At 38.2% G+C, this 21,951-nt stretch overlaps 1 protein-coding gene across 1 annotated transcript in view; it reads left to right on the top strand.

The window, feature by feature from the left end:
- The window catches only part of mesh (sushi domain containing 2 mesh), a 251,344-nt gene that overhangs the window by 43,914 nt on the left and 185,479 nt on the right, over positions 1–21,951 (top strand). Inside the window, exons 6-9 of the mRNA XM_090380389.1 lie at positions 82–357; positions 1,777–1,924; positions 5,648–5,854; positions 13,436–13,714. Coding sequence (XP_090236515.1) covers positions 82–357; positions 1,777–1,924; positions 5,648–5,854; positions 13,436–13,714 — 910 coding nt within the window. The remainder of the gene's footprint in view (positions 1–81; positions 358–1,776; positions 1,925–5,647; positions 5,855–13,435; positions 13,715–21,951) is intronic.

The raw sequence follows: 21,951 nt of genomic DNA, 5'->3' as shown, positions 1-21,951 counted from the left end.
ACTTAATAGTCAATGTTTTCAAACTTGAATATTTTTAAAATTTTATATATTATAATATATCATTTTTTTTTAATTCGACAGAACTGGATCCAAACTGGCCCGACCGACCACGTCTCACTTTTTTCCCACGGTATAGCAACATGCTAGGAGGTACGCTGGTCAACATTACTGGTCCCTGTATCGACAATCCTAAAAGTAATATCCGTTGCCGATTTGACACTCAAGAGACAGAAGGCTTTCGTCGGGATATTAATCATATAACATGCATTACTCCAGCAGTTATGTATCATGGTTACGTAGATATGTCTGTGGAAGTGGATGATGGAGGATTTCTGTTTTTAGGAAGATTTTACATTCGTAAGTACTGCTTTCACCATAAAAATCCAAATTTCAAAAAAACAAAACCTGTATTTCGATATTGTGTGTGTGTGTGCGTGTGTGTGTGTGTGTGGTACTTAATACCGTGCATGGATTGAGAAGATGAAAGAATATACTTGCTGATATTAGCCTTCAATTAATGTAGACGGTTATTTTCAAGAAATACGTATAAAGGGAGGTTGTTTCAGGAAACGGGAGCTGAAGGAATGAATGAGGATGACGAAGAGTTTTGAAAAGGCTGCATGCCTTTTCTGTAGAAAAGGCATGCAGCAGAAACAGAATGTCTACGAGACAGAGAGCAGAGAGAATCTGTTAGAGATGGGTCATTAATTAACCTAACTGCCCTCCTCTGAATGGAATCTAGAAGAGAGAGAGAGGTTTGGGGTACCACCCCAGATATGGGAACAATATTCCAATGGTAGGGACTATCTCTTTCTAAAAATTATATAGTTTTTAGATGCAGAGGAAGCAAACAACATTTTCAACGCTATAAAATCTCCTATCAAAAAGTTCAGTATAAGACGCCTTGATATGGGGAGAACAGTGTAACTTTGTCACACTGTTTGTTCTGTGTGTGTGTGTGTGCGCCAAAACAACTAAGGCTATGAAGCATCAGCATGCGTTTATGCCTAATCGGTTTTCCGGCTTCGCAGAAAATAAAACTGTGAGGAAATAAAATCTAAAGAAAAAGACCGTGCAATCCTAGTCCGAGACAGACTAACTCAACCACGATGTGAAGGAAACCAATAAAAGTTCCTGAAGTCAACACGGGATTGGAAGAAAAGTTTTCCGTGATGGACTAGCCTGCTCAGATATCAGCACAACAGAACCATTGTGGGAAAAATTCAAGAACGTGCAAGCTCGCCTGGGATGTGAAGATAACTTTCCCAACTGAAAACTGTGCCAGAGGAATGGAGAAATATATCCGTCAATATATTTCAAAAACAGGAAGCAAATTCCGTGTTATAATCCAAAGAAAATCCCGATCCGTAACAAAACCTCATAACTAAACCACCGTATTTTTTTAAGTATATCAATACTTTTACTATGCGAAATGGCAAATCTTAGTTCCGCTGTTCAAATCAGTGAATCATGGAGTGTTTTCCTCTATAAAGGAATATATGTTTGCGTCCGCTATAAAATGCGATATAATACTAATGAAGTAAAATTTCTTAAAGTTTATTTAATTAACAGGTATCTCAATGGACAATTTAATTAACAGTTTCTCGATTAATCTGCCGTATTTGAATATGAACAAGCTTCATCGTCAATTTCAATTGGTTTTCCAAAGCTCAGTAGCCTAATCCGTTCCTGAATACAACACAGTAAAATAATTAAATTTAATATAATTAATTAAAAACTTGTTCAAAACTTCACCTTTAATGTATATACTTTCAGAACCTCCTGAGTTTGCTCGAGAAGACATAACAGTCTTAAAAGGAAATGATCGATTAGAAAGGCCAAAAAATCTAACTATTACATGGAAAAAGAATGCACTCTTTTGGGACAGCAGGGCAACTGTTTCAGTCCATCTATGGGGCTATAGGTAAGTAGTAGGTTTTCACATCAGTACAGAAAGAATAAAAATCTAATAGTTTTCTCCTGAGGTCAGTCTTCAATACGAGACTATATAAGAAAATAAGGAGGAAGTATAGGCAGATTTATACAGCAAATAGAACAATAAACCTAACAGACGATACCGTCATATAGCAAACAGAACGACGAGCCTAAAACAAATTCAGTGAAGTTTCTTCAAGTAACATAAATACAATCTTTATTGTGAGGTGCACAGGTACCATGACTTTACAAAACCCTTCACGGTGTAAGAACAAAATTCTTACACTTATCCTAGCGAAGGTTATGTTATAAATATTATAAATATTATAACATAACAAGAAAAAAATGTATATATTAAATAATATTATGTACATAGGATGATTTCAGCTTAGATTGCGATCGCTCTGTACCATACAGTCAAGTAGGGGAGGATTAACGTAACAACGGGGGGTAGCAGGACGGTACACAAGACAATGGGAGCACTGGAACACTAGTACAAAGGGAGCACCGTAAGGCCAGTTCATGGTCGCATAAACAGAAAGTGAGCAGCTCTTTGGAAGGAAAGAACAAGGGAACCGACTCCCCCTTGTGGAGAGGAAGATTTTGAGAACTAAGAGGGTGAAGGAGACCCTGGATGTGGCATACACCTGTGGTAATGGCTAGCCGCTAGATGAAACAGACCGACTCCTTGAGCACTTATTAATTTCAAGGAGCGGTAGAGAAAAAACAGAGTGGACTAATAGCGGTAAGTGAATCGGGAATGATCACAAGGAAATATCTAGAAATTTCTAGACGCCCAGTAGTTCATCGAAGTTGATGGAAATTTTGTAAACAGGAAGTTACCCCAGGAGAGGGAAGGGCCAAGAAAAACGGAAGAAGTGGGAGAGAGCGAATGAGAATAATGAGATGATGGAGAACGAACGACGATTGGATCAAAATAGAATGAGCGCCTGAAACAAAGAAGAGATGCAAGACAGGAAAGAGGAGGAAGAGGTTTTTTGTGGGAGAGTTGGGAGTTTTGGCAGTGTGGAAGTTTAGAGAGTTCCCGTGGAGATGCCTGAGTGATGTGCGGCTGGAAGGAAATCCTGAGAAGTGCCGGGAGAATCGCCAGGAGGTAGCGGACAGAGTAATGAGTTGTGGGAGTTGCTGTTTAAGAGTTGTTGGAATAGGAAGGAGATAACCGTTGAAAGATGGAAACACCTATGCTGGAGCTGAGAAAAAAGGATCGAAAGCCTCGGTATAGCAAGATAAGGAAGAGCTACATAGCCAGGCTTCTTAATAAAGTAGTAAGAAGAGTCCTGATAATTCTATTATGCTTCCCAGTTTCGTCGAACTGATCAGACGCCCAAAAAAAGCAGGCCGGAGCAACTTATTTAATAGCCGTATGTAAAGAAGAGCGAGTTCCTGAACGTAGGAGAATCCCTGTAGATGAACAGCAGTACTTTGCCGATGAAAAATTCCAGTTGGAGCCTGATGATGCCCTATGCTGTTGATGATGAGTCGCCCCTGAACTGAGAAAAGGTTGTGTAAAGAGTGATTCCCTAAGTTAATATGTAAGTACGAGATAATAATTTTAAGCTAGATTTGAAGAGCAGGACTTTAGAAAAATGTTTATTTAGTTGATAGTAGATTTGAAGAGAAGGACTTTAGAAAAATGTTTATTTAGTTAATAGTATATTTGAAGAGAAGGACTTTAGAAAAATGTTTATTTAGTTGATAGTAGATTTGGTATTGATTAGTATAAAAGGAAGAAAAGGGTTCATAGATGTATGTACTTCATCTCAAGGGTAAGTTAAAGCAAGGAAGATTTAGATACATGTACTTGAGACTGGTATGTTCTAAGTTAAGAAGTAAAGGTGTTCTATGTACTTGAAACGTTACAAGATATTAAGATTGAATTATTTTGGAAGGGATAAATTAATGAAAGATTATAGCGGGGATTTATAAATCTAGGACAATATCCATAGAGGTGTTAAGCCCACTGAGGTAATTCCAGTTGGGAAGTTTAACTGTTAGAAAGAAAAAATAATGTTATGAGATGTAACCTAAACGAGAAGGAGAAAAAGCAGAAAGACACGAAGAGACATATTATATCATTTGCTACTAATTTTACATCTTAACACACACATATAATGCCAGTTATTAACATTATACCAATTGATGTTGTATGATACAATTCTTTAATGTATATACTGTGAAATAAACAAATTGGTATATGTTTATCATGTGTAGTATTGAGTCATTCTGAATACTCAGCCAGTCCAGAGGAGACATACACGAAATATTATTCCCCCAGAATCTGTGATCTTCTGTGCAGTATACAAGTCAGGTGTTAACGTGGAGGGGAGGTAAATTAAGGGGGAAATTTAATTGAGAAATACAAAGTTAAAAGAGGTGGGTCTGGAAGGTAACGTGATTTAATAATAAATAAATAAATAATAAAAAAATAAAAAAAATAAAAATAACTATAAGGTACTAACATCTTTTACCACCCCCCCACAACGGTATCATGCCAGGGGTTACATACAATGTGTTGGGAGAAACACGTTCACTTGTTCACAACTGGGAGATAATTAATAACTTGATATGCAGGATGTAGAACAGGTCTAAATTACACGTTTATATAAAAGTGATTGAATTTTTTAAATTAAACTTAAATTTTGAATATGAAAGCAATGCATATGCATGAAATGAATTGGAGCGTTCTTTTTGAACTTCACAAGTAATAGACTTGGGCTTTATTCCTTATGCTAGGCTACCATAGGTAAAAAGGCTTTGACCGAGTTTAATACTCGGGCAACGGCAAAACAATGTTGATTGATATGCCGAGCAATATTCAAAAATATATCAGCTAACAGAAGTTGCTGCCTCTCCATCCGATACTTGATTAGCCTACTGATATATATTCCTATTGTATATTGCGTAAGTGTCCACATTATACAGAAATCGTCAATAATCTTAATATGGTCGGTAGAAGTGGAGAAGGCATTTTAAGTTGGTAGACTGGCAATTACTTTTTCAAAACCACCACTTTGCTTATTGGAGGCTTGAAGTGATGAAACCCATGTTTAGTCTGTAGAGCAAAGTTTTCGGCATCCCCTTGCCCCATACTTCTCCTTCAACCCATGCACGGTATTAAGTACTATAGGTTTTGATACCTTTCGTGTTTGGGGTTTTCATAAAAAAAAAAAAAAAAAAATGCCTGGACTCTAGGAAGAGAGCACCGACTATTTTACATAGTCCGGGTTAGCAGGGATGTCATGGGCGAAGATAAATAAATCAGAACTTCACATAGAAAATCATGAAGATAGGCAATTAAGTTATGATATATACTAAGCAGGGCCTCCGTAGCCGAGTGGTCAGGAGCAGGATAATACACGCTCTTTGTAGTAGACCGGGGTTCAAGCCCCTGAGTGCTAAATACGGTCGATCTGCCAACCCGCACTGGGCCAGCGTGGCAGATTATGGTCCATTTCCCTCAGCATGAATTGTTGAGGAGGCTTCCAGCCTGCAGTGGGTTGATAATGGCTGCAGTTTACTCCTTTTTTTTTTTTTTTTTTGTATATATATACTAGCAGTATAAAGACTTCAGCCTGTGCACTATGGTAAAGTCATAAAAGTGGTACTTAAAATAAAATAAATGCTAATTGCTATTACGTGCATACAATGATACAATGTCTAATTCAAGAATATATGTTTTTTTTTTCTGTAGGGAGACAAGTGAAACATATCCAAAATTGACGTATATCGATACGCTATCAGAAAGTGACACTATTCCTCTTTCAAGAGGAAATTACACCATATTTACAGAAAATTTCAAGGACAACTGGAATAAAGATCTGTGGGATATAACATTTGGGTTTATTAGTGTGATTCTAACTAGACCTACGCTTCTGCATAGCAAACTTGAAACCTCACCGTAAGTGATATAATACCTCTTCCTAACATTTTAATAAAATGGATAATTATTATTATCATTACTAAAGTTACAAATTCAGAAAGCAGTTTCTTATATGGAATTTAATAATATTAACATGATTTTCTTGTAGTTACTTCCTATATAGGTCCGACAGTCGAATGATTTAAAAGAAAGAAAGCAGCAGATATACGTTTAGGCGGACAGTGGTTCAAGCTTGCGTGACTAAAGTATTCATTACAAATTGCAAACTACTCTCATCTAGCAGTCGCGTGGGAGCCACTTTTTTCCTTTTTTTTTTTTTTTTTTAATCTATACACCTAAGTTTTGCTATGCAAGACGACATAAAGCCCTTCTGGAATCTGGTGAAACAAGCTAAGAAACGGCGAACTGACTACTGAAGTTCTTAGCTAATTTGGGACACCATAACGCAGCCCTCGGGAAAAGGCGGTTCGGTTTCCGGAATTTTGGAGTCTTTAGCTACTGGCGCCTGCCAATCTCACAATGCCGGTTGTGACTGCAAGGTAGTAAAGAGGAGTATTGAAAGTTACAGAGGTGATGGTAATTACGCTCTTAACAAACTTAAAAATGCCTAATACATTGAGCCAATACAAGACTTCAATTATATTCTTGAAAAAAAAAAAATGTATCTCTCATATTATTATTAATTTATTCAATCTTTCTATTGAAACTGGTGCCTATATGGAACATTTTAAGAAGGCAAAAGTTATATCTGTTCATAAATAAATAAGTACAAAGTAGAGAATTACGCAGATCCGTTAGCCTTCAGAAATCTCTTGCAAAAATATTGGATACCATCTTTCAGAAACATTTATCTGACTACTTTATTCTTATTACTTTAACCACTCAACATCACCAGAATTTGTTCCAATGTCGATAATGGATATCAGGTGGACGTTATTTACACACATGTAACTTACATGCCATTGACAGCATTTTACACGAGCTGCTCGAAGATAAATTGAAGCGCACTGTAGTATTTGATCAATAAGATCTCGTGCTCGGCAATAGAAAATCCTATTAATTTTTACTAGGGAAAATACAGAAGAAAATACAGAAGATTTCGACACTGTGTGTCTCTTCCTCAGCTATGAATACATAAATACAGTACGTTACGACATCGATATAATATCTGTAAGATGTAAAATCTTACAAGTATAATATTTTATAGAAAAGTGAGATTAATTTAAAGTAAAACTTATAATATAGCAATATGGGGGAGCGAAACCTTACAAGTCAAGAATATTACTGAGGTCACTCGCAAGGGATTAAATTAGACAACGTTATAGAAGGGGAGCGGTAGCTGAAAGGCTATTAGCAATCTGGGTACACTTCGACTCCCAGCACACAGAAACAAACCAAAACAATGGAAACGAGTAGCAACTGCTGTTGGTAATAGGTGTTAACTCTGGAAAACAATGGTGCAGTGGACCATGTACTGTCGGGACATTTCTTTGATCGGTGACATCTGGAGAAGAGACAGGAAGTAAATACGGGACAAATGCTGGAATTAGAGTTAAGACTGGCGTCTGGCTGTCGGTGACAGCAAGTTTTGTAGATCTTGTGAAATAAGTCTGCTAAAGTATAACTATAAGCGGCTGACTTCAAAGGTACAGACAGCCTGAGAAATTTTACAAATTTCTTAAAATAAGAAGTTAGATCGAGCAATAAGGAGACAGCTTGGGAAAAGATAACACGGGCAAATTGAACAGAGTGAAAGTTGATAAAATGAGAAAGATTGGTTAAGACTCAGAACAAGGGTTGACACATAGGGGCGGTACTTAATTCAGATGAAAAAAGAAAGTGAACAGGGGGAGAGAGACACAGAACCCTGAGTTGAGTTTAAGTGGGTGTTTATGGAAATGAGTTAGGGGAAACACAGTTGAGGTTTTTTTGTCGTGCAAAAAAATGTGAGTTAACACAGAACCCTGAGTGGAGTTTTATGTGGGCGTTTATGGAAATGAGTTAAGGGGAGACAAAGTTTAGATTCTTGTCGGCGTTTGGGAAAATGAGTTAGGACAGACAGTTGAGTTTTTTCGTCGGTGTAAGCAAAAATGAGTTAGTAACATGGACAGTTGAGTGTTTGGTCGGGGTAGAAAATATGAGTTGGTAACAGTTGAGTTTTTTGTTGTGTTAGAAATTATGGAGTGTAAGGAGAATAAGCCTGTCCGTCAATGGAAGGCAAGAGCATTGGCCATTTTGCAATTAGTCTAATCCATTATCGGAAGAAAGGCAAGGGTAGTGACCCGTACACAAACGAGCGCTGTGAAATATTTCTTAATTTAATAAGAAGTTTTTAAAAGGTGGAGTGTAGAAGCGAGGGTGGCACCCTATGAGCTATCTCCTTGTGGATGAGCTGTAAAACGTGGAGTAGAGAAGGAGTTAGTGTGAGATGCCCTGTGTGTTTTCTTTTTGTGAATAAGTTTTAATAAGGTGGAGAGAGAGAAGGAGCGAAATCCGCAAAATTAGTAGCTCGATGAGAAGGAAGGAAGCAGCGAATGGAAGGTAGCCCGAATAAGACGGAGAAAGGACGCCAGACCCATGCAGCCATAATTTTTCAGAACTCTTGGCTGCATGGGTCTGGCGTCCTGAATCTGCTTCACCTGAATCTGGCGTAGCAGATTCAGGTGAAGCAGATGAAGGAGATCCTCAGAGAGCCAAAAATGGAAGTTTGAAACCTCCCCGGAAAGGAAAGATAGAAGTAGGTGAGCAATATAGTAAGTACTGTGAGTTAACAAGGACTGTTAGTGAAACAGTATAGTAATAAAAAAGGGGGTAGCACTAGAAAGTAAAATGATAGATAAATTATCTCTGAAGTAAATCATATATACTAACAGAGTTTAATTAATTAAAAAAGGTTATTGTAAAATGCAAGGGAAACGAAGGATGAGTAATAGATTAAACTGTTGTTCAAATAATTGTAATGTGTTAGAAGAGTAGTCAAGTTTATAAAGAGAAACTTTGAATATGTTTTAATGATAGATAATTGAGTTATATGAGAAACTCTGAATATAGTGTTTGTATTGATGAAGAATTGTTGGTTTATCTGAAAGACTAATAACAAATAGAGACTTTAGGAAAGTTAAGATTGGTCTTCAGTATATTGTAAGAGAATGGTGAGAACACAGAGTATAATGATGAAAGTAGCATATTGATTGTTAATATATGAAACAGAATTGTATCCAGGGGTAAGTGAAATAGATATGGTGAATGTGTATAAGTGTTAGGAGTTAGTTAAGGCAAGAAGAATGAATCAAGTGTTTTCATATAATGGTCAACTCAGATTAGCTAGTGAAGGGAAACAGGAATAAGAATAATATATGCAAGGTAGCTTTGATTTAACTTTGTATGTCATATTACATGTTTTTTTTAATTCAATTGTATATTATGTTGTATATACAGGGTGTTTCAGTTAAACGTTTCAGAACTTCTAAGAGGGGTAGGGTACATCCTGACAACTCGAAATCATATAGCAATGTGGGGTCGGAAATGCTTTCCTGAAGCGGTGTTGTACACAGAAGCACCATAAAGAAAAGAGACCGTAAGTGAGAAATCGTTTTAATAATACATGAAAAGAAGCAAAAGGTACATGGATTAAAGTAAGTGTTCGAAGTTTCTTCCACGGGCTACAATGCACGCCTCACATCTCCGACGCATGGACATCCGAACATTCTGGAATACTCCAGGCGAATTTCGAATCTCTTCGGCAGCTACTGCGATTCTTGCAACCAGCTCCTCAGCATTGTCAACAGGGGTGTTATAAACTAGCGATTTCATATGACCCCAGAAATAAAAATCAAGACATGATAGGTCGGGTGACCGAGCAGGCCAACGCACGGGACCACCACGTCCGATCCACTGTTGACCAAATGTGACATCCAGGTAGTTACGAACATCTCCGCTATAATGGGCAGGGGCTCCATCGTGTTGGAACCACATTGTCTGTTGCGTCGATGCAGAAATCTGTTCATCTCTCAAAAGTTGTGGCAATACTTGCTGCAGAAAGATCAAGTAGATAGGTCCGGTTAGACGACACGGTAACAGGTAAGGTCCGATGAGGTGATCTCCAATAATACCGGCCCATACATTGACCGAAAATCGAATCTGTGCTGCACGACGTCGTATTGCATGCGGGTTCTCGACCACCCAGATATGGTCGTTATGCGTGTTGAAAATTCCTTCCCTTGTGAAGGATGCCTCATCGGAAAACAACACTTCAACAGGAAAAAGGGGATTTGTAGCACATTTTCCAAGGTACCACTGTGCGAAAGCAATACGAGGTTGAAGAAACTTCGAACACTTACTTTAATCCATGTACCTTTTGCTTCTTTTCATGTATTATTAAAACGATTTCTCACTTACGGTCTCTTTTCTTTATGGTGCTTCTGTGTACAACACCGCTTCAGGAAAGCATTTCCGACCCCACATTGCTATATGATTTCGAGTTGTCAGGATGTACCCTACCCCTCTTAGAAGTTCTGAAACGTTTAACTGAAACACCCTGTATATATGTAAATAAACTTTGTTGTTTATTAATTTGTGAGTTTGTTATTCCTGAACACTCAGCCTTTCCAAAGGGAATTATACATAATTGAGAAGTTCCCTTGAATCTGGAATTCTCCTGTGAAGCAAAGTCAGATGTGTATGTAGGGGCCTAAGAAATAGAGGTCTATATAGTTATAAGGGAACAGAACAAATAAGGAATATTTAATAAAGAATTATTATTATTAATATTCAAAATAAAATTAAAGAAGAGTAAAAAGGGGTCTATACAGTATATAAAGAAACACCAACCTTATCCCCCCCCCCACAATCGGTGTAGATATATCGTAGACAACTCTTAAAGAAAAACTACGATCGTAGTGTGAAAGGCATCATTTCATCTGTATCTCATATTGTGCTCATCCTTCACAACGAGTTATCAAGTATTGCACTACCCCGAATAAGTAACGCTTCGCTAATAGAGAAGACTATTTTCACTTATTCTCGGTGGGCACCAACACCCCAGACAGCACCGTTTTAAAGCTAGTTGGCTTTTCATCGGTGGGAGCCTTTCACACTACTTTAAGGGTTATCTATGGTGTATCTACACCGATATTATATAGATATAGAATCTTAAAATGTTATGCCTTGTTGCATTTAGTTTATTTAAATAAATAAGTTGCATAGGAAATCAAGAATGGTACCGCGTAGTCGCGTTAGATAAACATAACGCGTGACCACGCTTAAAGAGAAGCTTGTTTTACCACAGTTTTTTTTTTTTTTTGGTAGTTATTGGCGCATCGGCTTCTGTGGCCATAGTGCACCTCCCAAGGTTTTTTTGCAGTACTTTGATCCAAGCCCGAGGCGGGATTCGAACCTGCGACCTTTGGGTTGGCAGGCAGGCACTTTACCCACCCGGCTAGCCCGGTCGGCCATTTTCCCACATGTAAAACAAGCTTCTGTTGCGTATTTTTGTATTTGTTACGTATTAGACGTAACTCGCATCCCTCTTCTCCCATTGGCTGAATAAATATAATTAGGAGGAAAATTATTTTAATGTATAGAAAGATACTTCTTATTGCTGATTTTATTAATGTTAATATTTCATACTTCTTGTTGCTATCTTAAGTGAATTTTCTTAAAAAAAAAAAAAAAAAAAAAGAGTAGGCAAAAAATCTGGAATGAGACTATGGCTTCTTTTAAATGTTTCAACTAAACCAATCCTTTACGTATAATTAACCCAGATCAGCTAGTGTATAATCTTGCTACCTCTACTCTGCCAGATAGTGACTAGAGGGAGTTCGAGTAGTGTGCATGTGTGTGTGAGGGGGGGTATTATTGGGGCCACTTTATGTCAAGGATCTGGGTATATTCTTACCATGTGTAAGCCATATCCAAAAATTTCATTACTTCATACAGCATGTCCTCCCACTTTTTCTTACTGTTGAATACACCATGAATTGTCAAACTAATAGAGTAAGTTTATCTGCGAAAAGATCTGCTCTCGGCCTGAGAGCAGATGCAAACCTCGGCCTGAAACCATGGAAAACCATCATCAAGGAGAGGAACCTGCACACATTGGCTCAACTCCTTTGTGGCCGAATGGATTCACCCGACATCTGGGAAGTGACGACAATCTCTCGGATTATCCAAGATAAACCCGGTGCAGTGTAACACCTTGTCCACGATCTTCACTACAAAACCTGCGATATCTAGGATCAGTGTTTCCGGCTAATACGGTCGGACCGTATAACTCCCTCGGAATCGATACCTCAGCTTTCTGCAGCTCGAAGCGATAAGACAGGACACCCTGAAAGAACTGTACAAAGTAGAACTATTGGCCGTAGAACTATTTAAGTGTTTTTACTGTTGTAAAAAACACTTAAATTTCTTTCAGTTAATCACAAAAAAGGAAAAAAATGCAATTAATGATACAATACACTATACAGGGAGAGAGAGAGAGGAGAAAGAAAAGAAACTAAAAAAAAAAAAAAAAAAAAGAATACACCCGAAAAGAGTAATAAATATTACACAGTTGAGATTAAACTGTACGGCTAAGTTTAGAGAAAATGAAACTACAGTATAGTATTTTCTTGTTTTAACTCCAGTTAATCGCAAAAAAAAAAATAATAATAATAATAATAATTAGTTTTAAGAACAAATCAGATTAATTTTAAGAACATTTTCGGCATATTTCGATGATCCCTGGAAAGCCTTTAAGGTCAATCATAGCCTCCCCGGGCCAGCCCCCCCCCCCCCCGCACTCCCCGAGCACAGAAATCTATTCATATAAATGAAAGTATTTTCGCGAATTACTCTAGAATGAAAAGTCAGATCAAGGCAAAATTTCTGTTCGGTCCAAAGAAAAATTTCAAGTTCAGTTAAGATCTCACAGACCTCCTTCCCTCTCCCCTACCAAAAAAATCAGCATAAATGAAATTATTTTTGCATTAATCGACAAGGAAAACGCGGACGTCTACCAATTTTCAACATATATTCTGTTGGCCCCCTGGGATGGTTCTAAATTCAATTTCGATTTCATCACGTTCTCTCTCCAGTTTCCATACAAAAATTTTAGTACAGTGCAGTACTGTATAAATTTGCAACGGGGACTCTATTGCATTTTAAAATTTCAATGCTTACTCCGAAAATTAGGATTCTTTGTAACAAATTTTCATGTCGATGGGTTGACTTTTGTTACAAATCATGAATTTTTATTATTTGCTAACGCGACTGAAATGTAATGCACCGTGTACATAAACTACCTTGTTATTTAATAATTGTTGTATATTAATTATCATTTAATTATTAATTGTTTTAATTATCATGTATGAATTAATATTATTTATTTATTAACTATTATTAATTAATAATTATTGAACAATAATAAAATTAATAATTATTAATTAACAAACCATTAATAATTATTCATTAAAATGAATCTTCAGATTTAATAATTCATTCTCAGTAAAGTATTCAAAAAGCGGTAACATACCTAAAGTATTCTTATTTTTATAATACTGTATTATACAATTTAATTAGGATGTATTTTGATAATTGATTATGTGTAATTTCTTCCAGAATATTATGGAGTCGACCAATGCCTTTGGCTTGGTACTTCTGGCCACAGTGGGAACGCAAATACAAAGACTGGAAAACACGTTTCTGCCAGGACTGGTATACCAAAGAAAAATATGCTGATAGGTTCGCCATTACACTCTTCCGTTGTCCCTGCACGCTCAAACAAGCTGAAATTGATAGGGGTCGCTTCTCGCCAGATCAACAGTGTAACGTAATCGATAAGAAGTGTGAAACGTTTCATAAGGCGGCTCAACATTGTGTCCGTATTGGTCGTCCGGCGTAAGCTACTAATTTCTTAATTAAAGGAAATTGAAATTTATAATTTTATGTAAATATATAATGCATAGATTCACACGACGATCTCCACTCTACTCTTATTTATATAAGCGCGTTCGACCGCGAGTTGTGATCCTGAAATTGAGGCGTCGTAGCGATTTACGACTAGTAGAAACATGTTCGTGACTCATTAAGATACACTTATCTACAATCAGTCGGAATTAGCGAACGTTGAGTAGAAAGTATTTTACGTGTTTCATGGCATTTTAAATCGTTGAAGACGGTCGTACTCGCCCAATACGATCTTCGCTTTGGCTGCCCTTCAACTTCAAAAACCAATGTTTAAATCATTAGGATTATCAGCCATATGGCGCAAGGGAGCCCGAGGATTTTGCTGAACCAGGCAAAAAAATTCTGAGTTACCCTGAGAGAGAGAGAGAGAGAGAGAGAGAGAGAGAGAGAGAGAGAGAGAGAGAGAGAGAGAGAGAAGGAAATCACCAAGAAAGAGAGAGGTATGATAATATCCAGCTCAGGACCCTGGGTGTGCCAAGCCCATACTCACCAGATGTGTTCGCAAGTGTTCTGTGATGTGATCAGAAGTAACTGGCGTTTAATTATCCACAAGATTGCTGGAGAAAGTGCTATTACTTATGAGAAATGTCAATAAATTTTTAAGCAAGATTTGGGAGTGCGACGCCAGTGCCGTACCTAGACTTCTGTCGACCAGGGCAAAATATTCATCTGGAGCCCCAACCCCCACATTGCAAAAATTAAAGGTGGAATTCGTAAAATTGATAAAAGAAAAAAAGGAACACCCAAAAATGATTCAAATCATAATTATTTATTTAAACTTTAACGATTAGCACCTTATTTATATAAACTTAAAAGGTTTCACATCATTACCTTACATCTTAACGATATTTACTTGATATCTATAACGCCTGATGTTTTTATATTAGCATTAGCATTAGTAGAGGCATTTGATGCAAGAAAGCAAGCTTATGCAGCATCAGCCAAAAAATAATAAATAAAATAAATAAAAAATAGCCACTTCCACTTCACCCCTCTATTCGTTCGAAATACCTGTCCAGCTGAGCCTTAAACTTATTTAGGCTATCAACTTCCACGACAAGGGATGGAAGTCTGTTCCACCAACCAACCACCCGCTGGTTAAAGGCAAATTTCCGCACGTCTATCCTACATCTGTATTTCCTCAATTTGAATTTATGCCCTCTCAGGTGATTATTCTGAGCAAGAGGAAGAATCCCATCAGCATTGAGCATGCTCAAACCATTCAAGGCTTTATACACCTCTATCAGATCACCTCGCGGGTGCCTAGTCTCCAGACACTGTAATTTGCAAAACTTAAGCCTTTCTTCGTAAGAAAGGCACCCTTTGTTCCATTCACTAATCTTGTTGCCCTTCTCTGTACTCGTTCCAGCAGCTCTACATCCTTCTTGAAAATATCTTTTAGTATATCTTATTCTATTGACATAATGGCCGATCCATTAATGCTTTCTTGGCCAACTGTTGCTTGTGATTATGTTTTAATCATTTTGAGTCTTGAAAACTCCTCTCTGCAGACGCAACCGTAATAGACAATGTTAATAATATCTGAAAAGATATGATGTTGGGATATAATTGAACTAATAAAATAATAAACAATTCAACTAAAAAATAAATGCCAATAATTCTAAACAACCAGACTTTTTTTCCATTTTAAAACATGTTGCAAACATTGGATTTCTTGACGAAACTCTTTGGCATCGATACCGTTGCTGCCGTCTTCGCCAGTGAGAATTCCTTCAAGGTGTTGACATTTCGTTTCTATTGCACTTTCAAATAAATTCATGAAGTTTTCTGAGTTTAGAATAAGATGAAAACCCGAGGATATTTCATTCACCTGATCAAATCTTTCTTGTAAGCTAAGGATAACTACCTCGATCATTATATTAAAAAAAAATTCCGTTTCAAACATTTTGGTTTGATCAAGTTTCATAGGTAATGGTAAACTCGGGTTTTTTCCTAGAAACTCGCACTTCTGGTAACACTGACAGTTTTAAAAGCAAAACAGAGCAAAACAGTTTTAAATGTGAATTTGCGTTATTGTGGGTTTTTGTTGAATTAAAACTAGGTTTAAATAATAAAAATATGGAAAATTGATTTCTTTTTAATACCTGATTATGTTGTTGTTATTTGGTTTTTAGGAGCATTAGCAACTAAGGCCATATTGCTCCGGGTATATGCGGTGGTCATTCCCTGACCTTTCCGCATCCTCCGTATTTGGTGGCTCACGGGCTCGAACCCCGGTCTAATCAAGAAGCGTGTGCTACGCACTGCTGCTCCTGCCCACCTGGCTACGGAGGCGTCACCTGATTATAAAATAAATAAATTTACTGCAATATAAATAAGGCAATATTGAACTGTTTTAAAAAGGGAAGTGGGAGAAGACAGAGAATGGTAATCAATGGACACTGCTCTTCGTGCAATAATGTTATTAGTGGAGTCCCCAAGGGTTCAATGTTGGGTCCATTGTTGTTTTCTGCATTCATTAATGATACTGATGATGGTATATCAGGCTTAATGTCCAAGTTTGCTGACTATACGAAGGTCGGCAGGGTTGTTAATAACACTAATGACAGTACGCTGCTACAACAGGGTCTAGAAAAGTTGAGCAGATGGGCTGAGAGGTGGCAACTGAAGTTTAACATTGAAAAATGTAAGGTAATGCATATGGGAAGCAGTAACCCCATAGTAACGTATCAACTGTGTGGTACTACACTGACAGTGGTGGAGAGTGAAAAGGACCTCAGGGTGGTTGTGCAGGCAGATATGAGGTATTCTGAGCAGTGCAGACGGTCTGCAAGAGTAGCTCATGGTGTCTTGTCAATGATATACAGGAATTTTTCTAGCAGGAATAAGGAGGTGATTATCCCATTGTATAGAATGATGTAGAGCTGTTGGAACGAGTACAGAGAGGGGCAACAAGATTAGTGAATGGAACAAAAGGTTGCTCTTACGAAGAAAGGCTTCGGTTTTGCAAATTAGTGTCTGGAGACTAGGCACCTGCGAGGTGATCTGATCGAGGTGTATAAAGCCTTGAATGGTTTGAGCATGATCAATGCTGATGGGATTTTTCCTCTTGCTCAGAATAATCGCCTGAGAGGGCATAAATTCAAATTGAGGAAAGACAGTTGGAGGATAGATGTATGGAAGTTTGCCTTTAGCCAGCAGGTGGTTGCTGGAACAAACTTCCATCTGTCGCTATAGAAGTTGATAGCTTAAACAGATTCAAGGCAGAACTAGACAAGCATTTGGAGCGAGTGGATGAGTGAAATGAGAAGGGTGTGTGTGTGTGTGTGTGTGTGTGTGTGTGTTTTTTTTTTTTTTTGGCTGACGCTATATAAGCTTGCTTTCTTGCATCATGTGCCCTTGCTAATCCTAATTGGAGTATTATATTAAGAAACTACTATTTTTTTATATTTAAAAAAATTAAAATATTATCGGAATTCGGGCCCCCTACATTCCCTGGCGACCGCCCGGTCCGCTCGTACCTAGGTACAGCACTATGCGATGCGTGTCAGCCAAGTTTGTGCCTCTCATCCTGACTGATCTGATTACAGACAGCGGCGAATTCTCGCATGTCAGGATCATTGTCAATATCCAATATTAACCCTCACTTTTGTTTCTCCCGTCATTGCTGGTAACAAAGTATGGATGTATGGCTATGATGACCCGGAATAAAAGCCCCGTCTGCTACTGAACGTTACTTTGTTTTTTTTCTGTCATTACAGATGACAAATTGTGGATGTTTGGCTATGAGATGAAAATAAAGGCCCAATCCTACTCAATGAAAGACTCCGTCTTCCCCCAGAGCCCAAATAAAGCAAAGACAATCCCGATCAAATGTGAAGGTCATGCTTGAAGATCAATGCCAACTCACAAAGCATTTATCATTATAAATTTGCTCTGCATAGTAAAACAGTGAACTAGGATTATTATAAAACAGTCCTACGGAAATTGCTCGACGCTGTTCGGAGAAAACGATCGGAAAGTTGGCTTTCGGAGACTCTGGGTTTGCATCATGACAAAGCCCCTGCCCATTTGGCATTTCCCCACCTTGTAAAGTTCTCATTGGTTCTCCACATTCCACGCTGAATGGATTTACAGGTTGTAGATTTGCAATGTCAGGAAATTATTCAGAAAACGACATAGTAACTTTAGCAATTCCGAAAGAAGCCAATCAGAATGCTTCTAGACGTTGCAGAAGCATTAGAATAGGTGTATTGTGTAAAGGAGACACGTTGAAGGAATCCATCAAAATGGCAAGTAACTTTCATCATTTCGCAAATATCAGTTTAGTTTCAAACTTCTTGATTATAGTTCATATAGAAATTCTCTTATGAATTATATTTTGTAATGTGCTCTTCTTGTTGTCTCTTTGCAAATACTGTACCTTCAGCCAGACATGATACAGCCAAAGGGGGTGACTTTGTATTCGTTTACAATGAATACACTCAAGGGTTTCACAAATATACGTGGTCTCAATTCTAATCTCAACGATGTCCATTTCCACTTGCAGTCTGCCAAACCTCATGTACTTTTTCTGACAGAATCTCAATTATCGGTTGATTCATCTATTGCACATAGCTGATTGAGCAGCTATCACTGAAAAACGTACTACACAAAACCAATACCCAAAACCAGCAGACCTAAAACCTGGAAAGACTACAGCCCTATCTCCATAGGATGCAACCTATTAAATTTTTTTGAGAAATCCATAATCAAACAAATAAATAATCAATGTTTTGGCCATCGTCCATCCTATCACTCAGTCATTGAAAACAGGTCTACAATTACTAACCTCCTAGAGACAAGTTGCAGGATCTAAACCGCCCTGAACAGTAAAAGCCAGATGGATATCCGATTCCTGGACATCAAAGCCGCTTATGACAGGATAGCGATCTAACCCCCCTCCACTTCCTGGAATCTCACTATTGCAGTACAGGAAACTTACTCACACTATTGCGAGATTTACTTGCAGAGAGGATCATAATAGTAAAGAATGAAGATTTTAGCATCAATTACACAGTAAATAGAGGAGTTCCCCAAGGAGGGGTGCTCTCTGCGAAACTATTGGCCACAGTCCTCGGTCCTTTCCTCCCAACCTGCAATAACGTCATAACCTATGTGGACGACCTGAAAATATTCTTCTCATCCAGCAGTAATGACAGTGAGCATAACGTTGCTCTACAAGCTACACAGCAGTTAACTAATCTGGCCAACTTCCTTGCCTCGATTGGGCTTGAAATTCACCCTCTCCAAACTGCCCAGATGTCCTTCTCCAGAAAGCATATAATACATAGCATGACTATACTCTTAAATGGCCAACCCATCCAAAAATTCGATCATCACAAGGATCTGGGAATTACCTCGGGCAACAAGTTATCCTTCACTGAGCATTTCACTACCACCGGAAAGTAAACACTAACCGCCATCTGGCGCTCAAGACAAGAATTAGTTGGGGTTCGAAATGCTCAACTGGTGAAGAAATACATTGTTAGGTGCATTGGCCCGGTAGCCTTATACACTTCGATCACCTGGTCCTCAGCTCCTGAAACGTAAATTAAAACTTTGAATATTGGCTACTCGGGTGTCTAAACAAGATCTTCCAATTCCCCTTCACTGTCTCCAGAGGCATTTTGTATGCAAATATGAAGTGGACACCGTGGATGTTTATTGTTATTTGGACAAATATTCATATACTGGCCAAACTAATGACAGGAAGATATAATGCGCCAGTACTTACAGGCATCATCTCACACCCACGAAGTCAGAGGCAATCGTGCAGCCTGAAAATTAAGCCACTTCGCTCTAATCTAAACTCCTTTTCAAGGAGTTTGGATTAGAGCGAAGTATTTAGTGGGAACATCTGCCCAGGATGTTCCCACTAAATACCACAGAAACCCTAAACCGGTTTCAGGTTAACTGTGAAAAACTGTGCTCCAATAAGGCCTACAGAAAGACTATCTGCCAACAAACAACTGAGTTGCAACACTACTAGCTGGAACCCATAGTCTTTTAGTTCTCTGATTTATGCTGTCATCACGACATTCGAGTACGAAGTTAATAAATTTTAGTGTTGTGAATGCTCCTCTACGAAGACATCCAGAAATGAAGAACAAAATTTTTATATTAATACACATTTCCTTTATTACTAAACTGTAAACATTTTTGTAAATTTATCCTCTGCATTGTAAATATACCCCTCTGGCTTGCACAACGTACAAGGGGCGATTGTATCTTACAATCAACTGAAAAAAAATAATAATAAATAAATATTAAGAATAGGAGATCTGTGAATTTACTCAACAAGTATAGGGCAATGTAGAGAAAAAGTTAAGAGTTAAGAATAAATTTGAAAGTTTCTGCAGTTCTGCCCAGCCACGATAGGAAGGAGCAGACGATGAGAGAGAGAGCCTTGTTAATCGATTAAACTTTGGAGAAACAGTGCAAGGCTCGTAGAGTACAAGTTTTCTGGGTGTGGTCTGTGCTTTTCAACAGGAAAGACTGTTTTTACAACTGTCTTTCCTGTTTACAAGGATGGAATACACTTAAATAGAAGAGATGCAAGAATTTCTGCTGATGTCATCGAGGCAGCGTGAGGTGGGTCAAAAAGTGCTAACCTGAGTGGATACACAGACTAATAGTTTAACAGCAGAGGTGATAGTGATTCTTTCACTGTTTCTATTGGGACGAAGAGCAACCCGAAAAGCGAGGTATCAGAGATTAAAGTCCTGCTAGGGGTCATCATGGGACAAGCAAATACATAGATTGTGTTATAGTTACCAAAAACAAAAGCAGTTGCATGTACACTACTGCTAAGGCCGACCGGGCTAGCCGGGTGGGTAAAGTGCCTGCCTGGCAACCCAAAGGTCGCGGGTTCGAATCCCGCCTCGGGCTTGGATCAAAGTACTGCAAAAACCTTGAGAGGTGCATTATGGCCACAGAAGCCGATGCGCCAACAACTACCAAAAAAAAACTACTTCTAAGATGCTATACTGCTATAGTAAACAAATCTGATGAATGTAAAATACTGGTAAATCAATGCGAACATGGTAGGAATATAATCAACATGGCGCCATTCAGATATAAGCGACGTGGAATATTTAATTTGGTGAGTACAATGTCTATAGGAAGGAGAGACAAAGAGAACGGAAGGGAAAGGAGCTATGCTCTTCAATAACCAGCACATAAAATCTAAGGCGATGCACCCAAATGAAATGTGTGGCCATGCAATGCTGTATCAGTCAAATGTGATATACGTTTTCTGTTTATACTGCGGGACAACCGCACGGTCAGAGGAGTTCACAAGATAGGGAGTATACAAAAATCAGCACCGATTTAGCAGCCACGGGCTTGAACCGCGGTCAGTCAAAGTAGGTGTATAAAACTGGAAAAACTAAAAGGAGAATAATAATCTGCTGTAGGCCAAATGACTGTGACGAGTACATATAACGTGTTTTATTGGGACTGGCCCACCTTCCCGTGGTGTGGACGAGTACCCAGAATCATCTGTCCAGGTGACTGATGCTTCTGAGTAGCCAAGCGGCCAGAACAGAACAACAGAACACACACACACACAAACCGACGTCACACACATCTGGCCCATTTGTAGTGATACTGTTCTTCACAGAGATACGAGGCGGAGTTGAACAAACGTTCTAGGTGCCGCCCTTACATATACACATGTCCACATATAATGAATAACTAAAACGGCAATTAGAGTGGGCCAGTAGATCGTTCTCTTCCTCTACTTCCTAGTCTTTCCATTCCTCTATTTTCTAGATCCTTCCTTTCCATCATTTCCACTCCCCCCCTTATCCATCTATTACCTTTCGGTACTTACAATGTTAATCTCCTCCCCTCATCCATACTTCGTGTTTGCACACGTGTTGAACACATCATTCTAACACATAAGCCACTGTTAGCCACAATCTAATTTAACTGATAAAGGCCGCATGCAGTAGTCGAAAGTTCCTATGCATGTGTTTTAGCTTATAATACTTTATAATTATAAAATTATAAATAATTATAAAAGTAGAATTTTTATTGTATAGTTACAATAGTATATCCAATGTACAAATACAATATCCCATCACGGCTATGGTTCTACAAATATAATGTTCTACATGTTTTATGATGAATACCTAATAATTACATAAATGAATATGTGTTTT

The sequence above is a fragment of the Mastigoproctus giganteus genome, chromosome 8, assembly GCF_048544385.1.
Source record: "Mastigoproctus giganteus isolate SK-2022 chromosome 8, ASM4854438v1, whole genome shotgun sequence".
Classification (NCBI taxonomy): Eukaryota; Metazoa; Arthropoda; class Arachnida; order Uropygi; family Thelyphonidae; genus Mastigoproctus; species Mastigoproctus giganteus.
This window is presented reverse-complemented; position numbering and strand designations above follow the sequence as displayed.